The 17203-nt window shown below is 38.0% G+C and overlaps 1 protein-coding gene across 1 annotated transcript in view; it reads right to left on the minus strand.

Moving 5' to 3' along the window:
- LOC139696674 (uncharacterized) overlaps positions 1–17203 on the minus strand; it is a 55777-nt gene that overhangs the window by 3370 nt on the left and 35204 nt on the right. The window contains exons 3-10 of the mRNA XM_071595537.1: positions 16755–17087; positions 14639–14784; positions 12723–13028; positions 11817–12159; positions 9120–9328; positions 6757–6904; positions 2377–2581; positions 1085–1752 (exon numbers count right to left, since the gene is read on the minus strand). Coding sequence (XP_071451638.1) covers positions 1085–1752; positions 2377–2581; positions 6757–6904; positions 9120–9328; positions 11817–12159; positions 12723–13028; positions 14639–14784; positions 16755–17087 — 2358 coding nt within the window. The remainder of the gene's footprint in view (positions 1–1084; positions 1753–2376; positions 2582–6756; positions 6905–9119; positions 9329–11816; positions 12160–12722; positions 13029–14638; positions 14785–16754; positions 17088–17203) is intronic.

Here is a 17203-nt window from a genome sequence, read left to right on the forward strand (position 1 = left end):
GGATGAAATTACTCTTTTGTGATTCAATATCAGCAAAATAATGAAGAATGGAAGAGTGACATTTTAGAAGTAGTAACACTTATGGAGCTAATTTCCTGTTGTACTACATCCAATATTGCACACAAAATTAAGTTAATTGAAACCAAAAATATATTATGCACAGAATTAGAAGAGAAATTGAAATATGGTGACCATTCTACAATGGATATAGCACATTTTATTTCAAGTTTCAAGGCTCTATTAAACACTGAACGTGTGCTGTTACCACCGACCAACCACAGCTGCCATTTTACCTGCATGTTAGGTGCACATGAAACTTTTCACTCATACTTTTTGCAATCTACTTTTTTGGCTCACTGACTCCCTTCATCTTCCTATTATTTTTTCATACCCTTCATCTTCTTATTTATTTGGGATAAAATCATTATTTGGATCTATTGCATTGATAAAGCTAAGTTAAATAGACAAAAAGGGAGCATTTAACATGAAGTTGGTGACAATTTTCTCACAGCATTAACTCAGGGAAATAAGAAACATTTTGATTATAATTATTTTTTTAATGATAATAATTTCAATAATTATTGCTAATAAAACATGAATTGATTTTCCTTTGCCTTCTTCACTCAATGTTATTTTTTGTACCAAAAGAACTGCATCGCTTACAAATTGAAGCTGCCTATACACTGAAAGATAACTTGAAGAACACTCCAATGATTCAAGTTAACGCCAGCATTTCAAAAATATTCTGCACCTTTTTTTATAACTTTGATTACAGATAATTGGATCCTCACTCGGAAATACTAATTGTCCAGTGCATGACAACACAAAGCGGCGCCAGAAAAATTAAGTAACAAAGTTAAATAAAAATCTAAGAATTTTCCAGTTTTGATTACTCGGGAGCAATGAATTCCTCCTTTGTTCATTAGACATACCCCTTTGTCACAAGTAAACAAAAGATGGAGAATATCTATCACCACTTGACCTAATGCCAAGCAAGACCATAGAGTTTGCAGTTCCGCTCTCCAGTCCACCCCAAAAATCATGAAGCGGTGTGCCATTAATTTCACGAATGCCATACGCTCACCTTCCTTGCAGTCGGATGAGCCATCAGGGAGGCTCGGAATGACTGGAGGCGGTGGGGGCAGGACATCTGCATCCTGTGGGGGTGGCAGTATTTCCTCCGGCATGATGGAGGATGGCACCATCGAGTCCACCACCACCAGGGCATCCCCTTCCAGGATGCCCTTGACGTGCATGCCGCCCCCATTGCCCTCCTCGGGCAACATGCTCGTGGGGGTAGAGTCGGGGCCAGCAGTATCCGGGGCGACTGGTTGTCCCCCCATCCCCCTGCCAGCCCCGCTGGGCCTGCCGGGCCTCCGTCCCCTTCCCCTGCTGCCTCCCTTCTCCTTCCTCCCCCCTCCCTCTCCCGACTGCTCCTTCCTCACCCGCTGCTGCTGGGGGCTCTCCCCTTCACCTCCACACTCGTCGTCACCCACTTCGGAGTCGATGGCTTGGTTTGATTGGTTGCTATCCATATCCTCCGAATCTTTCCCCATACGATTGCTGGCAAACAGGGGCACCTTGCCCCTGCCGGGATCTTCGACCGTCCCACCCGAGTATGCATCAAAAGTGTATGCCACACAGCGCTCAATGGAGGGCATGTTGTCCTCCCCGTATCCGTGCACTTTCTTGTAGTGGAATTGCAGACACTGCTTGGTAGTAAAAGCCGCAGGGCAACTCCCTTCCCCACATCTAGAATGGTCACAAAAAGAGGGGTTTCATCATGCCAAGTCACAAATGAGGATGGCCATGTCATAGGTCATTTAGTCCAAGAAAAAGGAAGTCTGATTCTCAAGGTATAATTAGGCAAAAAGTAGTTATATACTCAGCAGCTGTAGTCTCTCAGCATTTGAGTATTTTGTGATTCAATGCTTCTCCCTTCTCGCAGTGGGTGTCTTCCCTCCTGCAGACATGTATGTCCATAATCAAGAGAAATGCTCAGCCAGAGCTCACAAAAACGGAAAGGAATATATTGAAATCAATTTTGTGTCCCTCAAGTTTTAGTAATCGCTACAAAAAGCCACTAGCATTTCCATTGTTTGCCAATACATAGTTTTTAATGCATTTGATATAATTTGACAGGGTAGATATATTACTAGGATCAAGAAACATAGTCATACTTCACGGGCAATGACTTATCTTACTAAATATATTTCAAAAGTTTTTAGTCAAACCTACTCGAACAAGTAATACACACTATTTAAACCTTAATAGCCATTAATGTAAGCATCGTAAAAACACGCAAAATGGGTCACAAGCACACTATTGTGCTGGTTACAACAATGAATACATAAAATAACCGTGGTACAATTTTACCGGAAAGGTTTGACTCCTGAATGTGTGAGCATATGAATTTTGAGATTTGATTTGTTCTGGAAGGTCTTCCCGCAGCGGTCACAAGCACATGCTCCAACGACATCCCTGTGATGGACTTCTTTCATGTGGCGCTGCAGTGCGGCACGAGAACCAAGGAGTTTGAGGCAAAGCTTGCATTGAAACTCTCTCAGCACATCCGCCATGTCTGAAGGCGCAAAGGGAAAAGAGACAAGGAGTGTGGTTAGAGACATGTTTGTGTTTCCAATCCACATTAGAATTATTACACCCATGGATTCACATCGCTATTCTGAAACACATGTCGGATTTTCCCACAGAATTCAACACATAACAAGGAAAAAGATATGGGTTTTCAAATATATTTCTACTTTCTACTGGAGGAATAAGAACAATAATTGTATTAAAATACTGATTTAAGACGAGTCAAATTAGGATTGCAAATTGACTATAATGACTCATATTGTATTGTCATGTGAAGTATTCTTAACGCTAGAGCATATGCATGACTATAATTTTTTATTTTGCATTCAATTTTATTATTGACATAAAACTTCATGCTGGTTAAGGTAAATAGAATAAAAAGGTACATTTGTATGGGTTAAAAATAAAAAAAACTCCAAAACACAGAAGTTAACCTTAAGGTGGTAGAGTTCACCCAGTACTAAGCCCTATACGGCATGTGACATTCACACATTAGCAGCGTGGGGGGGGTAGTTCCTTTCCCTGTGTTGGTTATGGTTTCTCAGTAAGATCTGGTACCCGCAAAATCACAAAGCTTGGGCATAGCTGAGGGTGCCCAGAGAGGCTTGCCTGGGAATCGAACCTGGGCCCTTCGGTCAGTAGTTCAACTCTCTACCTGTATGAACTACCACATCACTAAACATTACATACATGCACTCAAAATACATTATTTCAGAGTTCTTTAGGGTAAGACCAACAACAATATCAAATATGGCAGTAATAACGACACTGGCACCCTGTCAATGAGATGACACTGAACAGCAGTAATTTCACTAGGGTGGCCAACAAAACCAAATCACTGAATTTTCTGACGTTTCTGGGGTCAGTAAAAAATTCCTCGGCTTCATATGACACACTCGAGAAATACGTAATAACATTTTAGTTTCCCAGAGCTATTAATTCTGCCCAATGAGTTTCAATGCTTATCCATCATTACTAATGCAGGCCTTTAAACTTGCACTGCACCCGATAATGATGCATAAGCAGTGAAACATACTGCACGGCACAACTGTGGAAAATTACATTTTTATTTTTTCAAAATAAGTTTTGTTTACACAAGTTAGATCTTACCGCCGTTATTTATATGGCATGCTCGGATTACAATATCATGGGCTCAGTATTGCATCCTATGCACTTTGCCAACTCTAAAAGCAAAATGGAAAATTGTTGGAGGAGAAACCAGAGGTATAAAATGGTTGAGAGAAATCAATGATAAATACGAGGGTCATTCGGAAAGTAGTACCCGTTCGTGCCGCATGAAGTGCTGACGACGCGAGTAGCCGCTGGACGAGGTCAGATAGCTTCAGTGGCTTGTCTGCCTTCTCTGAGCCAAGTTGCGTGACGCTAGCATTGCCTGTGTTGTTTCTGTGATTGTTTACAATGTTTAAAAAAATTGAGAACGCCGCCAGTTGTGAAGTGAGGGCAGTGATTAAATTCCTCAATGCAAGAAACGTTCGCCCATGTGATATTCATCGCCAATTAAAGGAGGTGTATGGAGACAATGTAATGGACGAGTCGTCTGTTCGGCGGTGGTGTCGCAACTTCAACATGGGGAGGGGGAACACACACGACGATGAGCGTTCGGGGAGACCGTCTGTCATTACAGACCAACTGGTGAGCTCAGTTGACGAATTCGTGAGGAACGATCGGCGCGTCACAATTGATGACATCTGTGAGCATTTTCCCAATGTTTCTCGAACAATTGTTCATGAAATTGTTAAACACCATCTGCATTATGCAAAAATTTGTGCAAGATGGGTCCCTCGCGTATCTCAATGAGCTGGCGGCGAAGGACTATGCAGCAGGAATACAGAAACTTGTCACACGTTATGACAAATGCCTTAATTTGCTTGGAGATTATGTTGAGAAGTAGTTTAAAGTATCCTCTTTCAAATAAAATTTTTTATGTTTGTTAATATTCACTTTTGTGTCTTTATTTCACGAACGGGTACTACTTTCCGGATGACCCTCGTAGTTCTCTAGTTGGTATATTTCAAAATATTCAGCTCAGCCTTTGCCTTCAAAGGCATGGAAGCTGAAAACCTCAAATATATAAAACAACAATAGCAATGGGCCAATCACATATGGAGTAATGCATAATTCAATCCCATATAAAAGATTGCAGAAGCCTCAGACAAGAATGTAACTCATAATTCATAGTAAAACACTGAATCAAATTCTGAGCAACAGATTGCAGTCATTTTCTTTCAAGCACACACTGCTACTGAGTTGCAAACCATATCATGAGGGAAACTATGCTGTACCAACAAATTTCAAGATTTCAGCCATCACATCTACTAAAAATTATTGTAAAATTTGGATCAAGATTGTTAAGAGCTTTTGCCTCCACTTTTAGGTATCACACGTCAAAGACAGATGGAAACTGAAACTCAGTAAACAAACCCTTCAGGCATAAGGGATGTTTTTGCTGAGGCAGCAGGAGAACAGAATGTTGAGTTCATATGGCTTGTAAAGGCTCTTGTTCTTATGTTTTCAAAAGAAATATTTTGAAGCAATGATTACACATATCTATTATATTTCTGTCTGCAATCCATTTACCTCTCATATTCAAGGGAAATGTATATTTAAAAATGAGAAAACTGGGCAGATTTTTGGATGGGCAAAAGACTTTACACTCCTACATTTCTTAGCCTCTTCTAACAAAACAAAAAAAATCTACGCATATAACCTTACACTACAATAGCCTGTCCTTCAATTCAGCATACATTCTACATGCAATTGAGAGTCAGCTGCACTTATTTTTGAAATTCAGGATATTACTTCATATTCATTCATACACTAAACGTGACAATTTATGGTATTTTATTAATTTATTAAAGTGGCATTATTTCATTACAAGAACTTTTCCCTCAGTGAAATATAATTGCTTCAACTTTTCAACATGTAATTCATTTGATTTTCTGTTTAATTTCTATTTAATTAGAGCTTTGTATGCTGTGAGAGATGGCTTAAGAACTCATGAATTCATCCTCTTAGTGTTACATTAAATGGAGCTTTCTATTTCCCTCGTCTTGTTCTTCCTTTTCTAAACTTTCACTCAGTTAGAAGGCTTGCCTGAGAAAACTGTCGATCAATGATCTTTGGGTTAGTTTCACTGAAAGGAATTCCACATTAAATTATTTCAGCACCAACCCTTACTATTACTACTCCCGACCCCGCCCCACTTCTCCCTCTCAAGGTCCCGCCTTCCTCTTCCCACAGGCAAGGACTTCCCCATCCCATTTCTGCCCCACGGTTGGCATTTGACATTAAACGGAAAGAATTTTAAATCCTGATGCTTAAAATGTTAGAGAGCACCCTTGGGCAGTACACAACTATCGATCATGTGAAACACCACTGATGTCCAGATCGGTGATATTGAGTACATAAAATTATCATAGAAATATTGAGATCACTACATAACTATATCATAGTTATAGAAAGAGAAATTTCATATAAATTTAAATTCTTCCTGTGCTTGCTTATAAGAAACAGATGTTACAATTTACAGTGAAATTTTAGATTTCTTTAGTTAGACCCAGAGATACTCGACTGCGACAGACTAAGAGAAAATAACATTTGTTTTCCATTTTCACCGCCGAAAAATTGCAAACAATGCTTATATGCACTGACAAATCCACATAAGATGTTTCAATGAAACGGATGTTTGCATTTGATACATGAAAATAGCAAAATCATGTTTAATTTCATTTCATAAATTATCAATTGCTCTAGTGATTGAATACTCAAAATCTGATTATTATCATGAAATTCAACAAATGTGTCGTATGTTTCAGTTTAAGGAATAATATTAAACTAGAACAAAACCTCCGTAAAAGTAAGCAATATGGGCTTTACCTATCCCGAGTCACCAACCTTCATGGTGATGACTTTGATTTTCTAAATAAATAGGTTACTATGATGAGTGCATAAATTACCCAAGCAAATACAGTAAGCTTCACAGGTGTTGGAATTATTTCTTAATAAGCTTGCGTAGAATGGAGTGACTGACTGGGAAACCATCAATAATAAAAATACAACAGTGGAAACATGAGAGCAAGTAATCCCAACAACTGATCACAAATGAGGTGACTAATCAATTTCACTGAGTTGTGGTCTTACCACTGTGCATCCGCTTAATGTGAACTTTGAGCTTTTGCGGCTGGCAAAATTTTCGACCGCAGAAGTCACACAGGGGTCTTGTGCGCTGTGGGTTGGCTGCACAACCATACGTGCGGTGCATCTCGAGGTAGTTTAGGCGGAGGAAAAACTGTTGACAAATATTCAAACACTTGGTCAGTTTATTCAGGAGAGATCAATTAGGCGAATTGAAATGGGAAGTGAAGACTAATCTAAATGGTTACAGGAAGCAAAACCAAACTATTTCAGGTACAATAGTGATCATTGACACAAATACTATGAAATGCTATGTAATGGGAAAAGGGCAGTTTCCCATTACATCCATATGGCCAAAGTTTCCATTCCTGTTGATTCATATGAAAAGTTAAATGGACTCGTAATGAATTCATATAAAGCAGCATCACTTGATCATTTATCTTTTATGTTTTTCATCTCAATGAACTCAGAAAAGTGATGTCTCAAACGGCCATTAAGTATTTGCACATGTACACATGATAAGAGCGGATGTGAACTTTGCATTCCACACTATTTTGGGTAAATTTTACCAGAGAACATAATAATATAAATAAATAAACATGCAAATATAAATATATACGAGGGTAAGGTGAAAATTTCTCGGTCTGACAATAAAAGACTGCGATTTTCAGTTATAAAATGATTTTATTTTTCTAGATCATCTCCATTGACTTCAACCCACTTGGTCCAGTGTTTCTCCAGCATGAGTCCTTCCTTCCCAGAAGTGAGAGTCTGGAACGCTGTGGTAATATCAATCTACGACCCTCTCAAATTCTTCATTGGATGAGAAGCACATCCAAGAAACAAATTTCTTCAAGTTTGGGAACAGGTGGAAGTCTGATGGGGCTAAATCATGAGGATAGGGGGGGATGGCCGAGCAAATCGCACCCCTAATCCCGTTATTTTCCCATCGCCAACACACCTTTGAGAGCAGGTGCGTTGTCCTAGTAAAAGATGATTGTTTTTCCTCTTCAAGCCAGGCCTCTTCTCGTGAATTTTGGCATCTAGCTGGTCAAGACGGTTGGAGTAACGTTCGCCTGTGATTGTTCCGTCTTTTTCAGGGTAATCAATTGAAAAGGATCCCTTTCCCATCCCAAAATACATTTGACCTTTTTGGCAGATGCGATCGACTTCGCTTCTTTCATGCTGAAATCACACGGCTTCCACCCACTGCTTCCACTGCTGTTTCTTTTTTGGCGTGTAGTGGTGGATCCATGTCTCATCCATGGTGACAAATCATCGTACAACATTGGTCGGTTCCCTCTTGAAATCGGTCCAAAGATTGCTGTAAAAATTGTTAATGCATTTACTTCTGATCGGCATTCAGCAAATGCAGCACCCACCTTGTGCAGAGCTTTCGTATCCCTAATTCTTTGTGCAAGATGTTCCATGCCCTTTCTTCTGATATCCCCAAGGCCTTAGCTACCACACTCACCTTCACCTGCCTATCGCCCAACAAAATATTGTTCATCTTTTCAACGGTTTCTGGTGTGATTGTGGTTTTTGGCCGTCCTTCATGTGGGTCATCTTCGAGAGATGTGCAACCACGTTTGAAGTCAGCTGCCCACTTTTTCAAGTTCATATTGAAGGTCCCCTTACACTTTTGTCACCTTTGAATGAATTTCCTAAGGGGTTAATTCATTCAATATGAAAAATTTTGCGCAAATGACCTCAGCTGTCGGTTGCCTCCCCTCAAATACTAACTACTACGAAATATTTCATGACCGCATGAAATTTAAGTTTTTACATTTTAACAAAAAACACAAAAGATGTCTACTGCCACAATACGTGTAAACAAACTACTTGAGAGAACAAGTTGAAACATGTCGTGCGAACTAATGACAAGCACACCCAGGCAGGAATCATAAATTTTCGCTGATTGGAACGCCATCTCTGTGTCAGCCCAAGAAATTTTCACTTTAGCCCCTGGTATACGTGAAGAGCCTTAGAAAAGAAAACTTTCTCATTTCTTTAATGTTATTATCAGATGTACTATACTAATATAAGATATTATAAGATATATTATATAAGTTTATGCCATTCTGTTAAACTATGAATAACAGTTTAAATTACTCATCAACATCCTAAAAAGTTTGTCCCTAAAATGTTACATCTCGCAGTTCCATAGAAAATAAACTTTATGATTTCCCAACACCATCACATTTAGAAGGCAAACTAAAAATTTTGTCTTGAATTTATTTCATCCAATTGGGCATTTTTAATCATATGTTTGTGCACAGGCACATATAAAAGAATCATTTTTAGGGGCACAAAAAACATGTTAGCCATTGCACGATGGATTCACGCTCAATGAGACCTAAACCACAAACCTTTTTACAGAACTGGCATTGGTATGCACCCTTGCCATCGTGGTTCTCTGCCGCATGGCGCATAATGTTCTCCTTCCCGAGCACAGCAGCCCCACAGACCTTACAGTGATATTTTCGGATGGTAAGACTGAAATTGGGATCATGGAAGACAGAGCAGTGGAGTCTGTAATACAGTGGGTGTCCAAAGCGAAGGTTACAACCACCGCAATCTAGAGAAGGAATAAAAAGATGAGGTCATTACATATACGGTAGGTAAGAGTGTCAATATACTGTAATATGTAAACATCATAATGCCATAACAGCATGATAAATATTAAGGGATTAAAGTAATTTACATTAATCTAAATTTTAAAAATACAACAATTAAATACACATATGCAAGTAAATCCACTCTAAACAAAAAGTTTCCCAAGACCAGATTTCCCAAATTATTGCTCAGGTGGGTAAACTATTTATATCACCAATACCATATTGATTGAAGACACATTTTCAGTGAGGATGTTCACCAAAAACAATTATTTCTTCCCATCGTTCCCATCATCAGCAAATTAAGTGAATATTTGTTGATAATGGAGAGCCATGAACTTTAATCCGTCCATCTTTTTCACCTTAATTTTACCATTTTCACATAGCATGTTTGACATATGTTATTTTTCTGTAATTGCTACAAAACCACTTTGCAGTGTCACATACACCGGTGTCACAGCTAGTGCACTAAAATCGAGAAAAAATTATTCAGCTGTTTCCAATATCAAACCTGAATTTCTTTTTTCCTGACCAACTGTGTTTGCTTATTACATCTGCAAGCCATCCTCTCTTCATTTTTTGGGTTCAAGTTTATAACTGACCAGCGTAATGGAGTTCATGCAATAGCTTCCTCATTATTTCCTTTGCAATTATTGCTCAATAACTATACCTGCTGTAAATTTTTTGTAAATTTAATTTTGTAATGTAATTTTACATCTTATAAAGTAAGAAATACTGATTTTTTTCTCATATGTGACTCATCTAGAATGGTTTTCCCTGAATATAGAATGTGAACAGTAAGCAAACCACATAGTTTTTACAAACTTGCACTCTGCTCTAAAGAGTGGGATGTAGGATGGATATTTCTTAATTATTCCGTTCCATTTTACACCCTATTATAATCAAATCCTTATAGAAGCCCTTTCAGAGTAATGAGTCACATGACCAACACTGATGGCTCATTCAGTGAACAACTTCAATGGAATAAGGGCCATTTGGAGTTGAAATCAATGGAGAGGAAATAAACATCAAAAATTGGAAAGCTGAAAATTTTATATCTGTTTTCTTATTGAAAGAAGTTCTCACGCATTAACCAAAATCTGGCATCACTGAATTAAATATGCATATGAAACTGAGCTTTAATGTCAGATTAAACAACATAATAAAAAAACAATAAGTTGTACTATTCCCGCAGCCTTCATTCCAAAATCTCCGTCATAGGCAAAAACTAAATATTCTGCAAATTTCACCCTGAGTAAATCCAAAACTCCTAGAACTGATTCACATTGTGATTTTTATTGATTACAAAAAATTTTTCTCTAAGCTTTGCATGTATATCAGAATATTTTTTGTATGATATTACAGAAAATTGAAATTTTCGTTGAATGGAAGCATTTTCTACATTTTAGTTAGCCATTTTTTCAATTAGGCACTCATTCAATGGCACTGAAAAGAAACAATTTTAGAACGTAAAAATCATTTGCCTTGACCAGGAACCCAGCCAATGGGAATGATTTTTAACCTCTGATATTGTTGCATTGTAATGCACATTTAGCATATGGCTCCAAAAAAGGTACTTTCGCCATCTCCTGCAGTTTCTTGAAATTGAATAAAAAGAAAAACTATTTTTGTAGCCAGAGCAAGAATTCATCAACTCAATTCACATTAAATCCCTACTAAGAAAAAACAGCTTTAAGTCAATCACTAATTTTTATGAGAAATAATAATGAAAAGTCACTCTCCTAATGTTTCATATAACTTGATCAATTGAACAGAGATGCTCCCTAGTGCTATTTCTGTAAGAACTCCTCCTAATCCTAAAACAAACTGCATGAAAATAATTTACGAGGAGCAAAATAATAGTTTTTTCTTGTGACTAAGCCAATCACTAACTAAGTGGTCAGACTAAATAAGCATGCATTTAAAAAAACAGAATGTATGGATTTAGGGGTTTAGCAGAAGAGAAAACTAGCAAGAAGATAGTCTCAGTGGTGGTGAAGCTCTCCACAAGGAGGTAACAATAGATGGGTGTGGTTCAGCGCACAACGTGCAATCTCCTTCAGAAAACACCGAGTAACATTCTTCCATGGCTAAGATGTTACTGTGATAATGGGTAGCACAAAAATGCTCTAAAAATCACCCCACTGTTAAGTTACCATCTGTGTGCATCATTGCAAGCATCCAATTACCAACTCCACCCTACAAGTGAATGGCATTATTATTTCCCAGCTATTTATCATATGATACTGATAATCTTCATCTGAAAATAGGAACGGTCTATGTCATGATGAAAGACCTTTGATGAGAGATACCTAAAATTTTTAATGAGTTATCTTATTCATAAATTTGACAATTGAAGTTCCTTAGCTTTACCAGCAAACTGACAACATGGAAACAGTTTCATTGCTCTTTACTGCTTTAGACAATCATCAAATCTTTGATTTCACTCACTTGTTTTCTCCATCTTCTTCTTGGCCCATCCTGTCCCACTCGATGAAGAGCCCGATGAAGACGATGAAGAGGTGGAGGAAGGGTTTGAGGAAGAGTTTGGGGCGGAGGATGCTTGCACTCCAGAAGTTGTGATGGCATTTGCACCGGAAGACTCGTCTGGCCAGTAGAGCAACTCCTCCCCAACTTGCAGAGGAGCCGTCGTGACGAAGTACAATCGGTCCCCTCTCGTCACCGGGGCCACGTTTCGCTGCTCGCGCGTTGGGGCTGGCCTTATAAATCTCAACCAATTGGAAGTAGTAGGGTCCTCTGTACTAATGAGAAACCTTCCACTGGCTCCCATCACCTGGAGAGAATCAGGATGACTATTAGGGACAACCAAAAATATCCATGAATGATTGATATGTAATGCTTTCTTCTTAATATTTATAGTCATTGGGAATGAGGGTTTATACCACTCATGAGTATTAATAACCAAAATTAAGCCCTGAATTTCTTTCACAGACTGTTGCAATTCACCTACAAAATTCTCTGGTTCGTCAATTTGGTTTACATGAGACAATAACCACCCAAATTCTTCGCAGGGCTTAAATTTTGAATTGTCTACGTGCTACTTTCAACATATCCACCATCATCACAAATATTTCATTGCATTGCACCAGGTTTTCATATCCCATTGTAAATATAGGTGATGCATCCAAATTATTTTCTTAATATATCCCCATAACGATGCAAGACTCGATGAACCTCTTGGCTAAGCAGAAAGTGATCGCTACCCTCTCAATTAATTAGACCGGCCCTCCGGTTCCTGAACTAAGTGTAGTGCATCAATGATATGTGCACATTAGACTAATAGTGAATTAAAATTTCATTTTGGTGAAACTGAAATCAAATACTAATATCACCTACTTCCCAAATGTGCCGCATTCCAAAATCATCAGGAATGTCCATTTCTCGAATCTTCTTTCCCAGCAGAGGGCCAAACTGAGTGAACCGTGCAATTGGCCTCTTGGCAGTCACTCCAGGCCCATGGCTGGCTTCCCGGGTCTCAAGTTTCAAAGCCATGGGAAGCGAGGCTTCGGCAAAGGTTTTCCCCAGGTTGCCATTGCTGTTCCCAGCTACTGTTGAGTCAGCCGTAGAGATGGGATCAGGCATTGGGATTGGTGATGGCTGAGATACAAGAGTTTCATTTGCTGACTCCATTTCATTCACATTCTATAAGCGAAGGAAACAAAACAATAAACATAACACACAAGGCAAGACTGACATGAAAAAGTAAAATATTTGTCAAAGTTAATATCTATTAGATTCATAAGGATTCTGGAAGGGGTAATTAAAGACCTCCAATTTCACATTCAATAGCAATGGTGTTCAAAGAGTCAATTAATTATAAGGATTTCTAATGCACTTAAGATAATTATCCTTCAATTACCATGTTTTTAAAGAACTATAGAGATCAAATAAATAAAGAGTTATAAAAAGAAGAATTACAATGAGTACAATATATTTTTTTCTAAGGTGGTGACAGTTGAAAATGATTAAGCCATGATCAACATATGATCTTTACACCACAAAGGCATATTATAAAGAGAAAAGAGTTTACAGTCCATTGCATATTAGACCCATAGAGTCTGCACTGACAACAAAGATTAATATTTCCAATTTATGAGCAAAAGACTATGGACTAATAGCAGCTGTCAAACTTTTTATAATTCTTAAATAATTTATCATAAAAATAGCATCCCAAGAAGATTGCCATACCGTACTGGAAACAATACATACAATAAACAATTTCCTGAACAAGAGATTAGAGCAAGGTTTATATGGAGTTACAATTTTACTCTATACATAGTCATTCATATACCCTAGTGCTGTATTATGTGCGAGTCGCACATTGGAATAGGAATGATCAAGTCCTGAAACAGAAATAGGTAAACGTCCTTATTTGGGCAAAATTGAGACCACAAAGTCCCTTCTTTGATTTAACCCTCAAAGATGGAATATGAACATATTCCATGTTAGAAAGGAGGAAAGGAAAAATAAAAAAACATCCGGGGCAATGCCTGCATTTTTGGAGCAACTCTTTGGTTGTTGCCAAAAACAATGAATTTGGCAAATGGACAATCATTCGGTGGAAAATGGGTGGAAGGAGGGTAAGCGTATTTCTCTGAGAAAGGAAAATGATAACTATTGATAGGTAGACATCTTTTTTTCATGACAGTCAATCAGAATGAAGTTGATATACTAGTAAAACTGACTCAATCATTATGAAGCCGTGAGATGCACGTAAAAGCAGAATTTCCCTCATTTCTTACTTTATCATTATAATTTACTTCTTACTTATTCCAAAATACGAATCATCAATTACAAACTACATACAGTCGACAAAAAAATAGAGAGAGGTAATTAAATCAATCTATTATAATGATTAACTTTAGATGGATTTCATAAGTGTTGAGTGTCAGTTGCTATGATCTTCAATAGAAGGCCTATCGGTGATGATCCCAAAACCATAAAATGTCACGGCCGCTGCAGTGGTTACCCACATTTTGGGATTTGTGTCCAAGTCATTTTCGATCGACCAATTTGAAAAATCACATTCATTACCCTTCATCAATGTGTGAATATAAAACAATTAAGACTGAAACTAAAGCAATTTCATGAATGTGTAAATGTATCTCATTAATGAAAATGCACCTCAATTAAATGTTTCCAAATCAGTCATAGAGAAGAAATTTCAATTACATATGTCTTCCAAGAATATGAGATTATGAGCACAATCAATCAACAACAAAGAAGAGAGGAAAACATTAACGAATGCTCACCAATGGTTTTGGAGTTAACGCAGCTGAGTTTGGAGTGAGGCTGGCATCCCCATTAGCTAAAATATCCTCTTCATGAGAATCCAACTTATTCTCAATCTCCAAACCGGACTCTTCTTTTACAATTTTACTATCAATTATGCATCCATCTAGAAAAAAGGAATTAATAACATTAAAATTTAATTATATAGTCAAAGAAATTATGTAATTGGAAAAAGCATTTCTGCCTTATTTTGTAGTCATCTATCATTCACCCAATGGCTTGGCTAATAACTTATTCTTCCAATGGCTTGGCTCCTCATCAGAGAGTGGAATTATAACTGTCAAGTGCTTTAGGTGGACCAATTAATTTAAATCAGTCACGTAAGGAGTCTCACAACACATTGTCTAATCACGGATCTTTCTTAATAGTTGATTATGTCCCAATGCTAAAATGTGGAATGGTTATCCCGGTTCATGTTTGGACAAATCCTTAGATCATGCATGGGTCTAAAAAAAACTATTTGTCAGTCTGCTTGTCATCTCAAAGATAGAAACTAGAAAAAGTCACATGGTATGACCACATGAGAGATTGTATTTAAATTCAGTGGCAAGATGTGAACTGCAGTCCACGCAAAAGGAGCCAAACAGGATTGATCGCAAGTCACAGTAATAGAGTTTCATAATTACATTCTGTTAGGATGAAAATAGTTTTGAAATTTAGACTGACTGAGGGCAGTGGGGTCTGAAATTCACGAGGGAGAGTTCAAAGGGATAATTAGAGTTCACCTTCCGTTCTGCAGACGTCAAGTACGTGTGATGGTGACCACTGAAGAATGTAGAAGACAGACCAACAGCGGGTCATTAGCAGGCAATGAAGGGAATGTCCGTGGAATGAGTGGAGTATGGAGATGAGTCAATGCAGAGTGACGAGTAATGCAATGAGTAGTGACGTGCCAATGGAGAGTGAATTTGTAGCCAATAGACAGGGAAAGGAGGGAGAGTCTGTAGAAGGAGTTGAGATTATAAAAATACTGCGTGCGGGAAGTGTGACATGAGAAAATATTAATTAATCCAAAATTATGCCATCTGATGCTGAGGTAGTAGGATGTTTGATGTAGGACAATTAAAGCCGCAGAGAGAGATAATAACCCCTCGCATGAGTGACAACTCACGATACAAATAAAGCCATGAGAGTTTGAGAGTGAAAACCATTAACGCAATAAGCTCAAATGCCTGACATGATATTAATTCATATTTTTAACAAAATGTACCCAGGCACAAATAATGAAATCATAAATTACACCGGGGCATAAAACTTGGTAGCTATTGCAATACATACAAGATCAAAGTGAAATTCAGAGACATTCAAGAAACTTACCCCATTAAATTCAGGTATAACTTCAATGGGAATACTAAAATCCTGATAAATGCAACATTTCCGTTGACACAAACGTAATGTGAACATTCAATTATTAAGTGAGCCATGAGCTTCTCCACAGATCACATCAAAAAGTAAAATAATCATATCATGATGTGAACCCATTGTAAAGTAGGGATCCGTTATGTAATACATACGAGGAAGATTAGGAACGACCTCACCATGAACATATGAAAAGGGATCATATAGTCATGTTTGATACTATACACCATATGTACTTTCAATTGTACATGTATGAGTTAATGCAAGATTTCTACAGCTGATCTAAATGTTATTAATTATGAATTAGTAATGTTTTTGCAATAAGCTAAGGTATGGGAACCGTCAACAATATTCTACCATTTCACATTAAGAGCCATAACCACGTAGATCCATTATTCAAGCCATGAATGACTTTCCCATGCCTCTCATACTGACACACATAGTCAATAAATTACTCACTAATAATAAATCAGTTGCCCTGAGAAAGTGTTGTTCGATTCGATCACTTATTCAAATATTGTCCATTTCTTGTAGCCAATGTATCAGAAAAATTACTCCTTTGAACGTCAATAGCTATAGTTAAAGAAAACACTCCCATAATTTTACACCAACAAGCTTTTCCAAAAATCCAACTTATTATGACCGCTTAAAGGCAGTATAATACCATTGGCATCCCTTTAAATTGAAAGCAATGTTGAGCAATGAAAAAACACCCACCACTGTTATCCCCATTGACTTGCTTCACTTCATCATGGGCTGCCATCACCACCAGTTGACCCCTATCACCACCACCCGGCTGATACTTTCCATTGGGGACCGATAGCCGATCTTCCAAACCTTCGGAGAAGCCATTCCGTCGCCGTCTTCTGTCATCCTGTTCCTTCACTCCAGGGGACAGCACAGCTTCCTCTTCATCCCCTGAAGGCTTCTTCTTTTTCTTCTTACACATAATATCTTGAGCACCCTGCCTGTCATCTGCCTCTTCCTCCTCATCCTCCTCCGTGGCAAAGCTCTTAGTTTCATTATCACCCAGAGAAACCCTATCAGCTCCTAAAATCAGAGAAGTAAATTAAATTAATTAAATCAAATGTGCATTCCCACAATTTTCCAAAGAAAATTACTTCACATTTAAGAAGAGATATTTAACCAAAGCATAAACCTAGGAA

Source organism: Hetaerina americana, unplaced genomic scaffold (genome assembly GCF_022747635.1).
Source record: "Hetaerina americana unplaced genomic scaffold, ioHetAmer1.1.p SCAF_1, whole genome shotgun sequence".
In the NCBI taxonomy this organism is placed as follows: domain Eukaryota; kingdom Metazoa; phylum Arthropoda; class Insecta; order Odonata; family Calopterygidae; genus Hetaerina; species Hetaerina americana.